The sequence below is a fragment of the Anser brachyrhynchus genome (genome assembly GCF_964034855.1).
Source record: "Anser brachyrhynchus genome assembly, chromosome: 7".
NCBI lineage: Eukaryota > Metazoa > Chordata > Aves > Anseriformes > Anatidae > Anser > Anser brachyrhynchus.
The window spans coordinates 19,973,229-19,993,743 of NC_137701.1; the positions used below are offsets into that span (position 1 = coordinate 19,973,229).

Here is a 20,515-nt window from a genome sequence, read left to right on the forward strand (position 1 = left end):
TGTTTCCTTTAGCCTACAATGACTTGTGGGAGCTCAGCCCAGGGGAACAGGGCAGAGCTAGCCAGGGGAGAAACCCCCCCAGAGCCAGCCATTCCCCTGCACAGCCCCTTCCTGCTTGCTGCACCCACTCCAGCTGAGCAGAACAACCTCTCCTGGTACACACAGGTCTAGCAGTCCACACATTACCTGGGGAACACACATCCTCCACTTGTAACCCAGATTTGAGCTTATTGCCTCTGTTTACTCATGGCTGAAACAGGAGAAATGCTTCTTAGGTAGGCAGCCTGTTACAGGGGCTGATTAGGGCAAAGTTCCTTCGAGAAAATTATTTTTAAATTGATGTAGGCCAGCTTTTTAGCTGCAAAGATGGTGGAAGGTATGATCCCAAGTGTTTCTGCTGACCTAGTTTTACAGGAACAGGCACCACTCTTATAAAAAATGGGACAGTAAAAGAAGTTGAAACCGTTCAATCATGATACTGGTATCCCCAGTATCTCCATTTCACTACAAATCTGGGTGATGGCAGCAGTAGTTGCTTTAAAGCAGCCTCTAGGGGAGCTAGAAGATTGTATCCAGGGATTTTCAAAGAAGCAAGGTAGCCAAATTTTGTATATTCTACCTACCACAACATGCTTTGTTAGTGTTACATTTAATGTGCTGCTCACTCAAACTACCTTGCTTGCACTGGCCACAGCAGCCTTCCTGAAAGCTCGCTCGGTTGTTCCTCTCATTCCAGTCCACTTTTAAAAACTGGCTTCACTTCAATATCTAAGACAGGCACAGGTTTTTAAACAGACCCTGGAAAAAAGTTTGCAGCCCAGACAACCTCAGGTGACAAACAGCACGCTCCCTGGAGCTGCAGCAGGGACGGCATCACCGAGCAGGGTGGATGCCAGTGCACATGCCTGCAGGGAGAGCTGCTTCCTTGGGAAGGGGCAGAACTGCACAGGGAGCAGAGAGCTCCAATAAGGAGGTCCTGGGGAAGGCAGGACCAAAAGAAAGCAAACAAAAAATAACAACTGAAAAAAGTGCCCTCCTTCAGCTTGTCATTTGGGCTTTCAGAAAGCTGCAAAAAAAAAACAACCATCAGTTAGCCCCATTCTCTATTAACGATTTAGCTTCTGTCCCATAGACTTTGGAACACTGCTTCATGTACAAATTTTGCTATCACAGCTAAAATATCTGCTTGTCCTCAAACTCAGTAGGCACGACTGCAACCTGAATTTCTCTAAAACTCTCAGAGGTCTGTTCACTCCTCTTCTTGCTCTTTCCTGGGGCAGACTGCCCACCCTCCTGTGCTAGGGCTCACAGCCCATGCTGGAAATACAAGGGAGACACAAGGTACTGCATGGCCTTTTTGCTTCTGGTGAAGTTGCACATGGGAGGGAAAGATGGACGCCTACATAACAGCAGCTGTAAAGCATCATAAGGTACATGCATTTGAGAACACCGACAAAGTCTAAGTCATTCACATAGTGATAAAGAAAATTTTCATAGGAAAAAAAGTGCTCAAGATAAAAGAAACAAACAAAAAAAAGGAAATCTCCAGACAAAAAGCAAAATGCTTTTTTCAAATTGATGAAATGATATCAGTACGAGTCCAAGTTCCTACTAAGTACAAACCTAAATGCTTTCTCTGCAAGCACCACCAAGTACAGAAATCAAGAGACTTCTGCAAACAATATGCCCTGAAAGCAAAGCAGTCAGATAACACAAGATGAAAGTCAGCCACCCACAAGTTTGGGATGGACACACAATGCAGATTTGTCAAATACAAAAGGAAACAAATCCTGCTGTCACAACCCCTGACTCTAACTCAGAAATACTTTGCACACCGTTTCCACATAGATGATTAATTCTAAAACCCTTGAACTCAGAGTCTGTGGCAGGCTGGATAAAGAAAATGAAAGGCACAGGATAATCCTCACTTTTGAGAACATGGTAGAAATGCTTTGTGGGAACATCTGGGGTTGTCAACACTCCCCTTACACAGGGTGCAATGAGAGGTACTTGAACCAACATGGCATGGAGCTAGGGCTTTGTTTGGATATGGCATGCTGGACCCCTGCACAGGAGTTTTGCTGTCTGCAGTGGGCTGCACCTTGCCTGGCGCTGCGAGGGAAGAGAGGCACCAGCGGTACCTGTCCCGTCCTCCCCAGCCAGCAGCTAAGCATGCCACGCATTTTCCTCTCTTCCTGGTCACAGAACAAGACACCACCTTTCTGCCAAGACAAAACTAATGCATGTCCACTGACATCAGGCATGTGCCATAGCCCAGCTGTCCCTCATCATTAACCTCCTCCATTTGCAATAGGCTCTTCTGCTTAAATGGATTGTTACTGCACACCCGTTGGGATAAAGGGAACAAAGCCAAAGCCCGAATTACAAAAATGACTGTTAGAGAAATCGTTCATAAGGAAACAAAAGCTTTCACTCAAAGCTTTCTGCAGCACTATGCTCTTCCTAGCTCACTCTCAGGCATGTTTGCCCATCACTGGCTCAGCCCTACTTGCTACCTTGACATTAGTTCAGCATATTCCAACACAAGAAGCCTCTTGCAGCAGGCAATTTTTTTGCATCCAGAAGAAACAGGACACCCTGGGTAGTGACTAAAAAGATAGCCAAGCTGATCCAACATGCCCAACTTACCTTTGGACCATTTCCTGGCTTTAAGTGATAGCCAAAAACAAGTTCGAGATTCACTACTTTCTCTATGTTTTCTTCAGCGTCACCTGCAGAGTCCTGCCAAAACAAGGTAAAGTGAGAGCTTATGGCTACCCCAGACCTCCAGGAAGCAGAAACAAAGCCTTTTGTGGGAGCAGGGGTTTGCCTTTCTAACGTTACAAGCCTGCCAGGTAGCACGAGGAGCCACCACTCTGCCCCTATCACACCTGGGAGGTGCTGGGTGGTCCCTGCTCCTCATCAAGCCGCTCCTTGGCAGCATAATGCCATGGTGGCCACCTTCACTGGAATTACAGCCAGCATGGCATGGCAGTGACATCCAGTCTTTCATTTTTCCCTTTGGGGAACAGTGTTTCACTTTATGTAAATTTGCTTTAAGTGGATTTCACTCTATAGCCCTGCAATAAATCATGACTAAAAATGCTCCTTTAGGCTTCGGAATCTAGAATTGCTTGATTAGCTCCCAGAATTAAATCAGGCAAATATCTGCTCCGGCAACCCCGAAGTTCCCAAACATTCCCTCCCTTTGCTATAGCTCTTGTTAGGAAGATCAGAAAACCAACAGGTTAGCACATGGCTAGCCAGACGTTACAAATAATTCTTCTCCCTTGCAACATCAATAAACTGAGGAATGATGGGCTCATTCCTCAGAGGTCTGCCTTTCTTTGGAGGTGAGCAGTCAGCAGGACTTGTTCAAGGGAATGGCTCTTAGAAGTAATTTCTGATTAATGACATTAAAGGAATTGCAACCAGCAGACTTTTAATTTAGAAGCACTGGTTCCATGACAAAATCTTGGAGCCTCACTGAAAACAAATTCTAGTATTATACCACTTGTTCTGATGAGACCCATTGCTGCTGTTGACCCTCCACATTTGTCAAAGCAGTGACGGACCCACTATGTGAGAGGCTGCCTCGCCCTCCAGCCAACGGCAGGAAAGTTGAGACATGAGAACAGTAAAATATTTATACCAACATGAGAAGCACTTCTTATATAAACAATCAGACTTACCTTAATTAATGGTGGAAAATGAAACAGATTTAGGTAGTCGTGGGTTAACTTCTCAATCGCAGTCTATAAAAAAAAAGAACACAACAAAATCAGATGAGCATTATTCAGTATTGTATTAATACCACAAATACCAGCACAAACAACAGGGCAGTTCAGCATACACTGTGCTTTTCTTTGTAGATACATTAGGGCATGTGAGAGCAGTTTAAAATACAGCTCTGCTCTGGAAACTGTCTCGCTAGATCGACCCCATTTCACATTCAGAGTCAGATCTGCTTAATCAGAAAAAGAGATGTTTGGGGCGCTGTTTTGGTTGTTTTTATTTATGCTCAGTCAACCCAGGAAGCTGAAATCTTTCATTCTGGGCATTATCGACTTTATTAAGTTTCAATAATTTTCCCTGTAGGAAATGTAAATTAAAGATATCAGTAATGGTGTGTGCTATGGAAAAACAGCTGATGAGCAAAAGGGGAATAAATCTCTGTGACTTACAGAGACGAAGCTAAATTTGCAGGATTAGCAATTAGGATAGAAGCATCTCTTTACTAGTAAATTGTGGTATAAAGCCATTGAGACCCAACAGAATCCCAGATGCTGCTTTTAGCGAAATCTTCTTCCAAAGCTGACTACCAGGAAACCTAACTATCTCCTGTTGCTACAGTATTAACACTATTACTGCTGTTGTGATCACGTTTTCCAGACTACAGCTTTCTGAATTCGTTGCGAACATTAGATATTCAGAAAAACATGAAACAAAGCCTTAAGAGCAAAGCAACTTAGCTGTCAATCAACCAGCTTAAAAGTTGTCTAAGGGAGTTCTGTTGGTCAAAGTAGGTTTTAAGTTATAGGCGAGATGTGAAAGTGGAGAAGTTCAGAGATTTAAGTTCAAATAACTTCTTCAATATCTGATCTCTTAGCTGAGGAGAAATCTTAGGGAGCACTCTCTGAAGATACCCAAAGCTTTCTGCTGGGTAAATGGCCCCTTCAGACAAACCCCCAGCAGTACTGTTTCTCCTGCCCCAAACAAAACTAAGAAATGTGGAGGAGTATGAAGATCATGGCACATTTTTACACCTCATAAAATGTTCAGGTTGCTTTGGGTTCCAGAGCCATATAAATCTGTAACTCTGTTGTTATTTTTTTGTTTTTTTTTTTTTTGTACCAAACAAGCTATTTTGCTCTATAACTTTTTTTATTTTTTGTAATAAATATTACTGTAAAACTGTAGAATCCTTCTCAATATTTACACTATAATTTACTCTAACTTTCAACACATACTATTAGATACCTTTAAATGGATGATGTGTCCTCTGGCAACAATTCCCATGTCCTTTAAATCCTCTTCTTCTAGAAGCAGCAATCGTTTCCCAGTGATATGATGTTCCTTAAACAACCTAGCATATACACTCATTTCACCGGAAGCATCGCCTTAAGATAAGAGAGGTTATTCAGAAATCCACAGGGCTTTTCATTGAGGGGAGAAAAAGATAAACAAAGGTATTTATATTCATGAATATGAACATGAAGGTACATATGAATAGCTTTTACCTTTTCTAGTAAGTTGTTGCATCCACAAAAACTGCAAAAAAAAAGAGTAATCAATCTTGAAATTCATATCAGCAAAATTTTATATTACCGTTATTTGGAGCATACAAATATAATCACTCCTTTTAAAAATTAATTTTAAAAATATTTATTTGGGGTTAAAGGACTCAAGATTCTCCAACATCAGTGACTGCATTTTTTTTTAACTGCCTTCTACTTTACAACCGTGTTCCTTAATTTATTTTTATGAGGAATAATAGGACTGAGGCAAAAAGTTTAGCAATCTGTCATGTGATAAAAGGGCCAAAGTTAAGCCCTTAGCAGTAGCCAGGGCTATTTTCGCTTTTGCTCTGGCATTCCAGTCTTTATTTCGGGGTTTTCAGCCTTAGCTGAACAACCCCATGTTGCACTACACAAGGAGAGTGCTAAATGGGACATTAAAATCACTATGGCACAGTGACATGCTAGAGATAAATCATTGATATTAGTTCTTTGCATTTTAACTGAACAAAAGAGTAAAAAGAAGGCTATACCCCATTGAAGCTCTTAACCTTCAGCTAATTTCCATCCCAGCAGCATGGAAACCTCCAAACCCATCTTGTCTTCTCCAGGACAAGTCTTGCTTAGATCTTGCAGCACTTCCACATTTCCCTAATGATTGTTGAGGAATTTGGTGCTGGCTGCTGAAAACTCACAGCACAATTTTTCTGGGCATTGGAGATCATGGCTGTTTTATCAGGGTCACTTAAATACTTAATTTATCCATGGTCATTTTAAAGCTTTTCTGGGACACGAGTTCCCCCAAGCAACTAGCAGTACAATCTCACACAGATATTCTGATCCGACTTTTGTTCCCTCCATACCCACTGCAATTTGCTAGAGCTCCAGCAGCACAACGCCGGCCGCGTTAGCACAAGATACTCACCACATCTTCTTCAGTCCATGCACAAATATCAAAGGAGGGCAGCAACTGTGTGAGAGATACGGATTGAAAGGAAAACCGTCTGACTATTTTTCTCCCCTCCACCCAAATTTCACTCCCATAGACAATTTTACTTGGTTCCTTTTCTCCTGCGAAGGGGAGGCTGTTGGGCTGTGACTCCCATACTGAGAGCCCTTCGCATGGCTGACAGCCTGAGCCCTTGGATTCAGACCGATCGCGGGCTGACTCTCCAGCTATCTCGCCTCTGGTTTCTGATGCTACAGGAAGGCTTTTGCTTTTGTTACACATTTGATACCATCTGATTTCTGCAATGAAAATAATGCTGTGATTATGACACTCTCCAGAACAACAGGTACTTTCTGCAGAAGGAAGTAAAGCTGCCACTAATCAGTAGTGAAAGCAGAATTCGGAGTCAAGCCACTGTAGCTAGTCATCCTGCAAGGACAATTCTCCTTTGGTTTCTGCCAACACTTCGTAACTGCTCGCCTCAGGCTCTGTGAGCGCCGAATCCCCAGCCCCTCCGGGGTTGCAGCCCGTGCGTGGTACATTTGCTGTATGCACAACGCCGTTAGCTCTTGAAGCACAAAGGAAACCATGAAGACGCACAGGAGAATGGATGTGAAATTCTGGGATGATTTGAAAGCTGACACATTAGAAGACCTCACTGCAATACTGATTTCTGTTTTACTCACTCAAAAATATGCTACCCCAGGCTTCACCTTCTTTACATTTTTATCTGGATAAAGGGTTAACATTAATTTGTATGTATGCATTTGGACACTCAGCATCTCCTAAAGCCTCAATGCCATGATGCAGTTGCAAACTTAGTTGATGTATGTAACACTGACTCAAAAGAGAACCAGTTTGGTTACCCACCAGCCTCCAGGGGTTTGTTTTGTTACCTCCTGTGGGCTCTGCTGGCCCGCAAACACTCCGGCCCCCAACCACAGGCCAAGCATGCCCACCCGGCAGGCCCTCACCCTGCCTGCGTCCAGTTGAGCACCGATTCCTAGGGCAGGGCTGCCCATTCTGGTCCAGCTTGAGCACCTCCCTGGCTCTCCAGGCACCAAGACCAGGCTCTAGTTAATCCACCCACAACTTCCAGACATGCCCTTTGCAGTAACTATGTGAAACTCCCATTGAAGAGCTTTTGGCTGCCCGATGCCCCTCGACTTTGCCCCCGTAACTACAACTTTTTGATGCCCAGCCTGACTTGAGGACTCTTCAGACCCTCTTCCTCCTGCTCCACCACCTCCATCGCAGCCAAACCTTGCTGGGCACAAACCATCCACGAGACCAGCTGAAAGCGCCTCTGTGAGAAGAACCCACCAGGCCCTCATCCCATCCTTTTGCCCACTGCCTCCCCAAAGTGGACAGAGCCAAAGGCATCACGGTGAAGTGGCAGATGGGAAGATGTGCTTGCTAGATAAAAGGAGACCTTCCTGACTTTTTGACTGAAAATATGGTGTAGTAAAGACAATTTTCTCAACCTACTGCTAGTCAGGCATACCCTAGGCCAACAGTTACCTGCAGCCTGTGCAGGCGTCTGTGGGGCAGAAGTAATGCTGGGGTAACATCTGAGCACGAGGGAGGTCAAGTGGTCACCACAAAGATCCTTATGAAGGCAGTGGGGTGTGCCTTTTGGGGGTATTTAATAGTCAAACAGGCTGGTGCTGCACGAAGAGCCTGGTAGAATGACTTGTATGATTAAACCATTTACTGCAGAAGTCCAATATTGTATTTTTGGTTACACAATGGATTTTTTCAGGTTTTCCCATGTTTAAATATAACCAGAGGCAGAATATGTTCTGTATTATTTCAAAATTCAGGAAAAAAAAAGAAGGAAAAAAAAAAGATGGAGAAATGTCACACACTGAGTAAGATAAAAAATGACTTAAACCAGCAGACAACAAGGAACCTCTTGAAACATCAGTATTTTACACAGGGACACAGATGCATAAAATTTACTGTCAAAATGTTTATTGCAAAATAGAAGTTTGGAACAAAGAGAAGCAAAGAAAAAAGTTCACATCAAAAGAAAGTTTATGACACCAATTGAGGAAATTGAATACATTGCATGGTTTCTTTTTGGTTGTTTGCTTTGTTTTTACACTGGAAAATCAAATCCACAGTGTGAATAAAACAAGACATCATATGTCAAGTGCAATAAAGAGAGTAACTGACGCTGCAAGGTTTTACCACACAGAAGTGTAACATTGCATGTTCCACACAAATTATATATTCAGTTTACAGCACAAGAGTTTTGGCACAGGCATTGCGCTCATCATTGTTTTTTCAGAAGGGAGAAAAAAAATTAACACTGTGAAAATATTTTCTATTCAAATTTCATCTGTTCACACTTGAAGTGTAAGTAGCATCAATTTCAATTATTCAGTACAAAACTTTTTCAGTAGTGCAAAAGCAAGAAATGCAGTGGACTATATCTGACTTTGAAAGGCATTATGAATATTTAGCACACAATATAAAATGTTTAAAGAAGGTTGTTGGTTCTACAGTTTTAAAATTTAATTTTCACACATCAGAAATCTCTGTGCAGATTTTACAGTGTACACTAAGTTGAAGTCTGGGGGAAAAGGGAAAGGATTCTCCTCCAGATTCCTACCAGTGCATTTTAAGGGCTGTGAAAATTACTAAATGAACTTATCATTCTACCTGAACATTCTACATAGGACTGTAGTTAAAACCTCTGTCAAGTTAGAGGTCGTATTAAAAACCTGTAAAAGCTGCCTGATTACAGAAAAAGGAACTACAGTACTAAAGACACACAGTAACTCTGCTGGATACTGAATAGCTGTATGCACACTACCGACTCACTACTGTTGATAGCAATATGAATCATTATTGCAACATATATTTAACTCAGAATAACAGCTTTAAGATCTAGAAGGAGAGGGAGTCAACACCTAACAAAACCGCTCAAACGATAAACAAATGACAAGTCAAGAACACAACTGTGCGACAAGGAGCTACTCCAGACCTCATATCCCAAAAGCCCTTCACATCTACAGGGGACAAACTCCAAGCTGGACATCCGACCGGCCTGAGGATGCAGCACACCTACACACCATACCTTAGACCACTTGCTACTCCAAGGAATTACTGGTGTGATGGTCACAAGAACAAACAGATCAAGAGTTCCACCCCGTTAATTCCTCCCGTTTTTTTTCCCCAGTGCTGAAGGAAAAGAAACGAAGTTGGGAGTTAGGACATCCTGTCTTGGTCCCAGCTCACCCTGCATCTTTAAGCGAGCCAAAAGACAATCCTCACCATTCTTCTCTTGGGCCACACATCCAAGTCAATGCTGGCAGTACAACAGCCTGGTAAAAATGAGAAGTTCAGGCCCAGTTCTTGCATTTCTCCTCTGTGAACTACAGCAATACTATTTTACTGCAGATACCTGCAGAGCACTAGGGAAGGTAGAGAAATCTGGGATCCCAAAACACCCAGTGGGGACAACTGTGCTGAGAGGCCTATGAGGCACGGGAAGGCACCATGTGGCAGTGGACCGTTGTGGTGCTGACACAGGTAGAAGACAGACCGGGCTGTACTGCAGAGCAAAATCAGGTGTGGAAGATGAAATATTCTGATCTCCTCCAACCAACATACTGGCCCTACAGAGACACTTCCAAACTCTTTAGCTAGCTAGGAGCATAACAGAGACAGAAAAAAACACAGCTGATTCTCACATATGATTTTCGGCTTGTAAACTGCAGACACCTGTTATGAAAGCCATCACAGGAAAGTAAAAATGCAATCAATACCATTCTTTTCTTATAAGCAGAGCCAATATCCTAAGTATAACACTGTCATGAGAGAACCACACCAACAGTGTGTCATGTTATCCTTAACTTTCTCTACAATTCATAGACCTTTGCTACTCTGAACACACAAGCAAGTTTTATGAGTTTAATTTTTTCCTTAATATAGCTTAATTTGCTTTGAAAAATAACGTGTGGTGAAAGAAAGGGGAAGAGTAGTTTTTTTTTTCTTTTCACAAAAGAACTGGAACTAAGTAAACAGAAATTCCTATGAGGATGCTACCAAATTCTGACAATATTTTGCTGAAGTAATCTACACACACGGGTAATAAGCACAAAAATTTGTAAAGAGACTTAAATCTTGTCATTTTATAACTAAAAAAAGCCATACTACTTAAGGACTATTTTTAATTCTGTAAAGATTAAGGAGTGGATTTAAAAATTCAATTAAAAACCCACACAAATATAAATGTGCATAAAGTGCTCTGAGAGTGTCAGATGCTAAAAAGTGCAAAACATCAGTGCTAGATACAGATATAGTTTTGAACACGAAATGTATTGAACCAAATTTCATTTTCAGTTAAAGTTGTACAACACTACACTGCATATGTGGTACAGTAATCTATGCACAATGACACATCATAAGATCTTAAGTGCACCTATTAGATTACACAAATACATCAAATTCTCCTGTGTGCAATGTGGCAGGTGGGTGTTAGCAGACGTAGACTTACAAAAATAGTACGAATCTGCACTGGAAATAGCCTATTTGCTTATATTTCCATTTTATTCTTTGCCCTTCAATGTCCCTTGTTCTCTCTAAAGTTAGGTTGCTTTGACGGACCTAAAATGCCATCCCTATCTGTGCTGAAGGAGCATGTTTCCCCCTGGGATACACAGTAAGCTTATTACATCATTTAAATTATGATTCTGTCGTGATAGAGGCTTCCTGATCCATGAGGGTTAACTTCAAACCAATGGGTTTGCAACTGTTAGGGAGAAGGGAAAATGAGGAATTATATCCTACTGAAACTGAGCATTTGGGAAGGACTAGTCCTGTGAAAACCGAGCAGAGCAAGAGAGCTCGGACTGAAGCTCTTGCTGCCTCACAGGCTACCAGACCAGTGCTGATGTTGAAGAATAAAACAATCCTCTCACATCCCGAAGAGGTGCCCACTCGTCACTCTGGGAAAACTCCTTCAAAGAACTTTCTCTTTTGTTGTCTGAACATGTAATGATTTCAGGCCTGCTGTTATCTAATGTATCTATTTTTCTCTAAGCTATCTACAAAAACACTCACCATAATACGTAGGTTAGAGCTGTGTAACAGACAAGCCTATAATTAAAGAAGCCACTCAAAAACAGAAGTTTTCATAAAAGAAACCCCTCCAGTAATTGAGAATGGGATTTTGATGACTTATCCCCACTATAGCTGAACTAGACAGTAACATTTTTCTTTTGAAATGCTGCCCTTCTTCCTTGGGCAAATATTTTACATCAGCTTCCTTTCTAACCTGCATTTGTGTTTGCGCTGGTTTCCCTCCCTCCTCCTGCATCACTGCTAAAGGGGTCATCAGGAGAAACGTACTCACTGCTCTCAACACAAGTGCCTGGCAGGCAATTATTGTGGCAGATTGTTACACACTGAGTTTTACGGTAAGTCATAACAGCAGTGGCAATACTTTAAAAGTGATTTAGCTACAAAAAATAGATACTCAGAGACTCGTAAATATTCCTCACATTACTGCCATCACTGAGAATTTCACATAAGCCACAGTAGTAGGGCCCAAGCTGAAATGTCGTTGTGACTTCTCTTTGTCCTTTCATAAGGATAGCTAGCACACAGGGCTTAAGAGGTGCAACAGAATCAAAATTTGCTAACACCCATTTTTACTCTCAGGTACAAGAATAAGTCCATCAAAGTTAATGAGGCTTCCTGGATTTACATCAACATAACTGAAAATTAGCTTCTAGATCACAATATCTGATAATAGATGCAGAGGTCTGATTGCAATCCGCTTTGCTAGAGTGAATTATATACACATGCACACACACACGAGGGAAAAAAAGAACATTTATACAAATCATCTACTAATAGGGATTATCTAGATTCTGCTGCTATTCAGTTTTCAAACTATATATTTAACTAACCCCTCTATTTCTCTCAACCAAGCTTCCCTTCTCCCAAGAAATGTATTTGTGACTTCCCACAAAACCGCCTTGAAAAAGGCTTTAAATTAGAAACACAGCAAACCCCTTCACTGCAACAGCAAGAAAGATTGGATTGTAGAGAATAGCAAATCTGGAAGTACAAATATATTCATGTGATTGACAATTAAAGGGGTAAGGAAAATGACAAAAAACACAAAAGAAAAATTTGAAGTACATTAATGGCATTAAAGGCATTGAAGTTTCCCCCAATGTTTTCAGATCTTAAGTTTATCAAGCCATAGTTTCTGTAATCAGGCATCAAGAATTATAGATATAATCATGGTTCTTAATAGTAATCTCAATTACTTTGGAAAGTTTAATTCCAAATTTCATCAAAGCAGAAATAAGTCAACACAATCTAAACAAAAACAACATGTCTTTCTACACACAAACATGCTCAGCCAGGAAAACATCTTTTTTTTCTTTTACAGGATTTGAACAGACCAAACCGACAGGATTCTTGTTCTATAACTTTATTGGTTTGCTTTGCTAAAACCGATTTCAAATTTAATTCTATAACTGATTTCATTCGCTGCTATCATCTGTGTCATCAAAATAATCATCATCATCACCATCGTCATCTGACCAGTCGAATTCACTGAAACCCAAAGCCATGTTGATTTTCTTTCCTTTTCTCATAGAGGTGGTTTTAGAAGAATTCTTTTTGGCTTGCATGTTTATCTGCATTCCAGAACGCAGGACAGATCCTGCTTGGTTCAGAGAGAAGATATCCCCAAAGCCCGTCATCATCAAGGCCTTCAGACTTTGGTTCATGCCAGCTACCTCCCCGTTACTTGTTGCTGTGATCTGACATGACATCTCTGCACTGTTTGACTCCTCTGTTTTAGATTCAAAGTAAGACTCCTCAGACATTCTTGCAGCAAGAGGTAAGAAAAACTATTTAAAGGAGGAAAGGACAGAGCAAAAGTGAAAGTTAGAACCAATTTTAAAAAATCGAGGAAAAAGACACCACCAGATTAGTTGGCAATAAACAGAAAGCATAACGATTAGTGAATCTCAATATGGAGATCAAGAATTCATTCAAACAGACAGCTTAATTCTGTGGTCATTGTTCTTAAATGAAAATGCAAAATCACTGAATCACATGGCAAGAACCACAGGTAGCAGAGCTTTCATGATAAAAGGAGGTTCAAACTCTTCAATCCTTCATTTTGTATAGCATCAAACAGATTACGATGTTTCCTAGCCAGGTAGACTGGCTCCTCGGGCAATGCAGGTACAACACAAGTCTGAGTGAGTTGCTTAATTGAACCTTTCAGGATTGAAGAATAAATCATGTTAAGATTAGAGAACCCAAACAAGCTCCCAAAGTTTGGTACAGAAGTAGCAGCCCTCCAAATATCAGAAATAACAGCAGCAGTATTACTTGTGCAAAGACACTTTCTGAGTATATGGTCAAAAGGAGAAGAAGGGGTCGCCCTGCTATGGCCGCAGTCAGAAACAAGCCTCTCACCAACTCAAAGGAGACAGGAACCGGCCTCCAGCCTGTGCCAGCACATTGCTTCCGGAAGCTGTCCCAGGGAGGAACAGGAATGGGAAGAGGGGGCTGTTTGGTCAGCTTCTTCAGGTTGGTTGTTTTTTTTTTGTTTGTTTGTTTTTTGTTTTTTACACTAGTTTTCTCAATGATATCAATAGATCTTTCCCATTTGGTTGTACACGATATTAAATCTCTACTGATTCAATCTTCACCTAAAGATAATGGTGTTTTCCTCTCCCAGCCTGTCTGTTACAGTGTTTTCCACAAATCAAACATGCCCTTTCCAGCTAAATAGTGATTAACACCTCTTCAGAGTGACCAAGTGAGTAACCTCGGTGACATGCTAGCCTACTCTTCACAGGGAGTAAAAACTCAGGTGTTCGATCCCAAATTAAGCTGCCTACTAAATCAAGAGCAAAGGAGCAGTGTGTGAACAACTCAAATGGCCTTTCTCTCCAAAGCTGTTTGAAAAACTACCTGCCCAAAATTCATGTTTTTTTCCACATCTTTCTTAACCTAATTAGAAAACCGACTGAAGTGTTGACAACAGTTGATCACAACAGGTTACATGGGAGATTATGGTGATGCCATCGTCTGTCACATTGGAGGCTTCATGGCCACGCTGCTCAAAGAGTGCCCATTTCTTTGCAAAACCACTTACATTAACAAGCTGTTTAAAAAGGAGAATATCTGTCTTTTGTCCTCTCAGGTTTTCCCTATGTACGTAGGCTTTCTGTTTGTGTTGTGGTGACAAAAGTTAGTGGTCAGTGTTTAAGAAATGAAAGTAAAATTAAAATGTTGGAGAAATATGGAGCACTAAATATTCTTTTTATTTCCTATGGCTGTCTATGTGATGGAAGAATCTCCAACTAAGACTCGAGACACCTGGCTGTACAGGAAAAAATGATCACACAATCACCAAAACACTACTCAGATCAAGAACACCAAAAGCTCCTACTAATACAGAAGGGTCACTTAAAAACAGAAACTAGCCACAGAAATGAGATGCCCACCACACATGATTTAGTGCCAGGCGGTTCTTTCATCTGCTACTGAAGTTTTAGTCACTTTACATCCATGGAACTGCATCCCTTGACACAGGGGAAGAACCCTCTACAAAGATCAATAAAGCTGTGAAACAGCTTTCCTCTAAAACACATTTCTCAGACAGTGTTTGTGCAATGTTTGGCAACGGGCTAAGCTGTTAGTGGGCCACAGTTGTGCTCATTTTTCTAGTTTAACACCTCTCTTCCTTCACATTTTGCCACCTCTTGTTATATGGAGAGTTTAGGATTTTTTTGTGCCAAGACCTGCCTTTGGTGTCACATTACATATAGTGACCATCACGAGGAGACTTTTACAGATAACTGGCATCCCCAATCTCTATACAAGTCACTGTTCTTAAATGATCAACTGCAGGTGCATGGCACCACAAGTGAGTATTTAGATTTCATGTCTTGCTCATTGTCTTCCTCTAAATATGAGATTTGGCTTCGCTACATACCCTCCCTTCTTAAAGTCAGGTCCTCTTTCAAAAGAAGTCTCCCATGTCACTACAGCTGTGGATATATTTTACTCCTCCAAAAGGCTCCAGATTCCCTTGCGCAAGAGGCTCTTGGACATCTGCACAGAGGGAATTTCAGGAATCAGACTCAAAGGTGTCTGCCATATAAGACACAGCAGAAACAGGGTCAAAACAAAAGCAGGGACAAACACTGTCACAGAAGCGTTTCTAAGGAATGGTCTCACTCCTCTCACATGCTGATGTGCATAAAGCTACGTTTTATTCTTTAGAGTAGGAGTAGCCTGCTACCGAGAGCCACCTACCATGTGGGATGGCAGGATGAAACTTTTACCAACTCTAAAACATTGTAGAATCAAGTGGCAGGGACAGCTTCCCTGTTCTCCTTTCACTTGGTTTGAGTTTCTCCTCCTGCACACCACTTTAACAGTATCTGCTGGCCTCTGGCCTTTGCTTCTGAGCAAAACGAAGAAGTGACTACCGAATGTACAGCAGGGATGACAGTACCATCTGAGACACAGCTGGGCCTAGCGTTGGCTAAGAACCAGGTATAAGGTTAGTGAGCACCCTAAGCTGTTACTAGCTCCAGCTTTCCATGTCTTTACTACTGTTGTTACAGCCAAGGTAGCTTAAAATCAAGCAGTGCACCTCCCTGTTGCAATCATATGGTTTGGCATTACTGAGCAGACATACCCTGAACCAAGGGATGGATGGAGGGAGACACCTGACTCCAAGGATTACAACTTGCAAGGAGAATGCCTGGGGATATTTTCCAAATGATTTACAGCTATGAATTTAAGAGAGTTGTATTTGTAACCAGTGCCTTGTAGAACTTCATTTGCTCTGAAGAAACAAATCCTACTAGAACGAGCCAATTTTCACCAATGTCAAATTTTTCCAAGAAAAGGGCTTTTTTTTCTTTCTTAAAAAGCTGTTCCATGTAACACTTCATTAGAGATCTATGGAAAAAAAACAAACCTGTCTTTTTCTGTTAGAAGAAACTGCTCTTAAATGCAATAGGAGAGTTGTGTTAATGTTATGCAGAAAGACAGTTCATGCTTAGCAAAACAGGCTTTAGCACAATGCTTTATTCAGCAATGCCAGCTACAAGTGAAAAGTAGAAGTCATAGGCAAATACAGCATAAAAAAACACCCTAGGGTCTTGCTCGTGAAAAGATTTGCTCATTAAGGCCGTGTCTCATGCTGTGTGCAAGACAGACGATGGTCCACAGCTCAGTTACTGGAAGTATGCAAGCATTAAAGCAGACATACAGATATCTACTAGGAACACATAGTATCTGCACATATGAAAACATTTACTCTTCATCATTTCATTACATGGTCACAGCTGGAACATGAATGCAACTTCATTCAAAAAACAGGAATAAGCCATGCCTTAAAAATAAGTCGTATGTAAATGGCTCTGGCTAGAATCAATGTTATAAGTAGGATAAAATTGTGGATAAGTAAATCATATGCTACTGCAAACTCGATTTTGTATTTGTTTTGGCTAGTACTTTAAAGACAAGTGGGTAATTGTGGTATTTTTCTTAACAATTCTGTCATAGTATGTGTAGTCAGGCACTAACCCTGTAGTGCTCTTTCTGCCAATCTGTCATCATGAATATCATACTTCAGTAAGAAATTTGAGATAACCTAAAGAAGTTTTTTGTTCAATTTATTAATAGAAATGTGGTGGTTCTAATAGCTAACAAATGGACAGTACAAGTACATTAACTCTAATTATGAACAAAGCCCTAAATTAACACCTCAAATGTTGACCCACTTTTCATGGCATGGAAATTTGCCTCTTCTCATAGCAAAAGGAGAGACTATAAAGATCTAGATAGGTTTCTCAAGTTTTCTTCTCTAAGAAACAAATTTTACTTCTAAGACCAATCCTGCATCCATTTAAAGTCAACAGCTTTCTAGTTGAAAATGACCTTATTGAATGCAATCAACTTTTAAAGCTAAGAACTGTAATTAAATCAATGGGAAACTACTCAAGGACCCATGGAACAAAATAAACTACAGAAAGTATCTGATATCTAATGTATTAGATCATTAAATATATATATATATATAATATATATATAGTTATTTGCAGTGATGTTGTAAAATAAGGCTTTGATTGGCTCAATGCAACAAATGAAGAAAATGGGGGCACTATTTCCAAGGTGTGTCCTGAGATTTGCATAGACAAAGCTCCAAATGCTTTCTGAAGTAAGATGAAAGGTTGAATTATTGTCTACTTACAGGAGTATTGGACTGTTCGGTTAACTTCTGCTCCCACATCTTCAAACGTCGCTCCCGTTCCTTTAGTTCCTGCTCTTTAAAGCTCAGATCACGCTCCAGTTTCTTTAGTCTCTCTAAGGTTGCTTCAATTTCACATCTGCACGGAGACAATTTGTTATGTCTTGTCTTTTCCTGACAGATATAAATTGTTCATAATTCCCACCTGAATGTTAATTAAATGTGAAAGACTAAAAAGTACAATACTAACTCAAGCAGTTCATTTAATTACCAAATGCAAAGCCTTTCAGAGCTTTAAGAACAACTGACAATGTTTATACTTTAGAATAACCACAATACCTTCAACTGAAGAGAATAAAATTAAAAAAGGGGTAGGAATGCCATCTAATAATAAAATTCTAAAAACTAAAATGCCATTTTCCCACCCAAACATTGTGAAATATATTATCCCTAAAGAATCTGCATTAAGTTGTGATAATGGGACAACCATTAGCAACACAATACGAGTAGTCTAGAGAAGACCATTTGCCTGGATTTATAATGTGGCCATAAAATTTATTTGGACTCATGTTCATCATACACTGAAACAGTATTTCAGTATTTTTGCTGCTAACTTTCCTGTTTCTCTAGGTTAAGATATAAGAGTACATACATATGAGCAATAATATAAAGCATGATATGACCCAGTCCTGAAAATGTTTACGAGCTTCTCAAGTTGGGAACAATTAATAAAAGAATTTGGTTTACTTTTTTCTGCTTTTCACCATACATGCAAAGGTATGAAAAACAGACAGGAAGCAAAGGCTGTACTCTAAGGAGCTTAAATATGATCTCTCTTGGGTTACACTGCACATATTTTGTCCCTTAAAGAAGTGATTTCCTTTGACATTCTTTCTAATGAACAGTATCTTTTAAATAAATGAACTGAACTGCTCCTGGAAAAGAGTTTAACAAAAGCTTTGCACTACAAAAGCACGGGTGTGTATTAGAACATACAGAAAAACAACTCCACCAGTAAATTCAGCTACATTTTGGTTGTGGAATAACCAAAGAAAATCTTCCAGTTTGTATCGCAGACTTTATTTGCATGGAAGTTATTAGCAAAAACCTTTTGCGACTTGTTTGCTAGACTGCACGCTGCCTGCCACCTGTATCCTGACTGTTACTTCAACTATTTCCCATTCACATTATGAGAATAATTCATCACACTGTTTTCATTTTGCTCCTATAGAGAGAGCTCCTAAAGAGACAGATCCTGAAGAGAGCTCTTAAGATAGCTACTGAGACTCAGCAATGTCAACTACATCTGCTCAAACTTTCACAACATTTTCTCTTTGTAAACACACTGCAAAAAGTCTGTTCCTTCTGATGTTTAAAACAAGAAAATAAAAGTACTAATGGCACAGTAGTTATCATTTCTATTTGGGGAAAAAATGCATGTATTTTTCCTGTAAATACCCCGTTCTAGCATGGAATTATTTAGCTGTTTTCCACTAGCAATCTAAAGGAGTTCAAGCTCTTAATGTGGGAAAGTATATACCCAAATAGTCTATTTAAATAAATGAAAAAATATATAAGATTTGGGATATTTACATGTCCTACTTCAGTAAGACATCTCTGTCAGACAGAAGTGCAGTGAAAAGATTCAAGAGTGGGAATAACTAGCAAACTACTGCAAACTCTACCACCACGCTTAATTCTACTGCAAAAATCAGCCGCCTGGGGCAAGGGCATTTATCCCACTTAAATCATGCTGAGTGAGCTGTTCAGTGTGGTGGTCAGGACAAAATTTCCTTTGCAATTATTATGCTTCAGATTTCAAGAAAAAATCTCAATCATGTTTAGACATGCAAAGGTCAAGGTTGATCTCTGTGCTCGGTGGAAAATAGTCACACATCTTAATAAACAGCAAATTCAATTTTTGTTTTAAAACGTCTAGAATATATTGCAAACAATCAGATACATACATTTGGCAGAACTCTGACTAAATCTTGTGACTCTTTAAAGGAACAAAACTGAAAAGTATTGGACAGAAGGTCAGAAAGGGACTCCTCTCCCAACATTCATTTCCTTGTCATACACCCCTCCTGTCCAGTGCAACATGTACTATGCAAACTGCTGTGGGAACTACACAGCAATTCAAGGATAGCTGTACACCGCTTTCCTTAGTTGGTCTCTCAGCATCACTTCTACTTATATGCAACTCTATAATTTTTAAAATATGTAAATTAAGGTTCTCTTTTAAATAACAATCCGTACTAGCAATGTCCTGGTAACAATAGCTTTCTATATGTCAAAAGTCTATTTTGTGCTGTAATTACCTCTCTTCATTAGACAGAAACTTCTCTTATAATAAAAGGTCAGTCTGCAAAAACAGTTGCATTCTGAAAAATAATTCCACTGTATAATAAAACTGTGTAATTAAAGAGAAAGCTACCGTACATTGCCCAGTTAATGAGTCTTCATAAATGAAGCAGCTTGAAACATCATACATTGTAGGGCACATGTATTTGTTCACGTCTGTAGCTCTGCAGTTTGAGCTTGCTTGCTATCTAGAATAATCTTATTCTGTGACACTGAAGAATGTGTATTCTATTGCTAGAAACTATAATGATAAACGGTCACAGATTACAAACAATGACTAGTATTTGTTTGTATGTCTTGACTTGCTACTGATACACTATGTATCACAGAGACTGCTTTAATCATTAGAACAGTCATTTGTAGGGCGAGGATGGAAGAAAAAATGCAGTTAGTATATATGACTAAATGCAGACAAATGTGATCTCTCACTGAATTGGAACATCATTACTTCAATAGTCATTTTTTCCTACCATAATAAAAGTGACTTGAGAAAGAGCTCTAAAGAGATTACAGAATATGAACATAAACATAAGGCAAATCTGCGCAACTTAGTTGTCAGGCAGTGCCCCTTTTTGATTAATAATAAAAATGTTAAGGGCAAGGGTTAGGAAATAAGATGTTGGATATTTTAAGGAAAAAATAGAACAGGCACATTAAAACACATTGCTAATATAAACATCAATACCAGTAAACGTTGTTAATAAGGCC

At 40.1% G+C, this 20,515-nt stretch overlaps 1 protein-coding gene across 6 annotated transcripts in view; it reads right to left on the reverse strand.

Annotated features, from left to right (window-relative positions):
- Nucleotides 1-20,515, reverse strand: part of LOC308198470 (mitogen-activated protein kinase kinase kinase 20-like) — an 81,136-nt gene that overhangs the window by 5,110 nt on the left and 55,511 nt on the right. For 3 of the 6 annotated variants that reach the window (XM_080600905.1, XM_080600907.1, XM_080600906.1), the window contains exons 11-12: nucleotides 17,447-17,582; nucleotides 8,144-13,067 (exon numbers count right to left, since the gene is read on the reverse strand). In XM_080600905.1, coding sequence (XP_080457031.1) covers nucleotides 12,696-13,067; nucleotides 17,447-17,582 — 508 coding nt within the window. In that variant the 3' untranslated portion in view covers nucleotides 8,144-12,695. The other 3 variants (XM_080600902.1, XM_080600903.1, XM_080600904.1) reach the window with 2 other exon arrangements.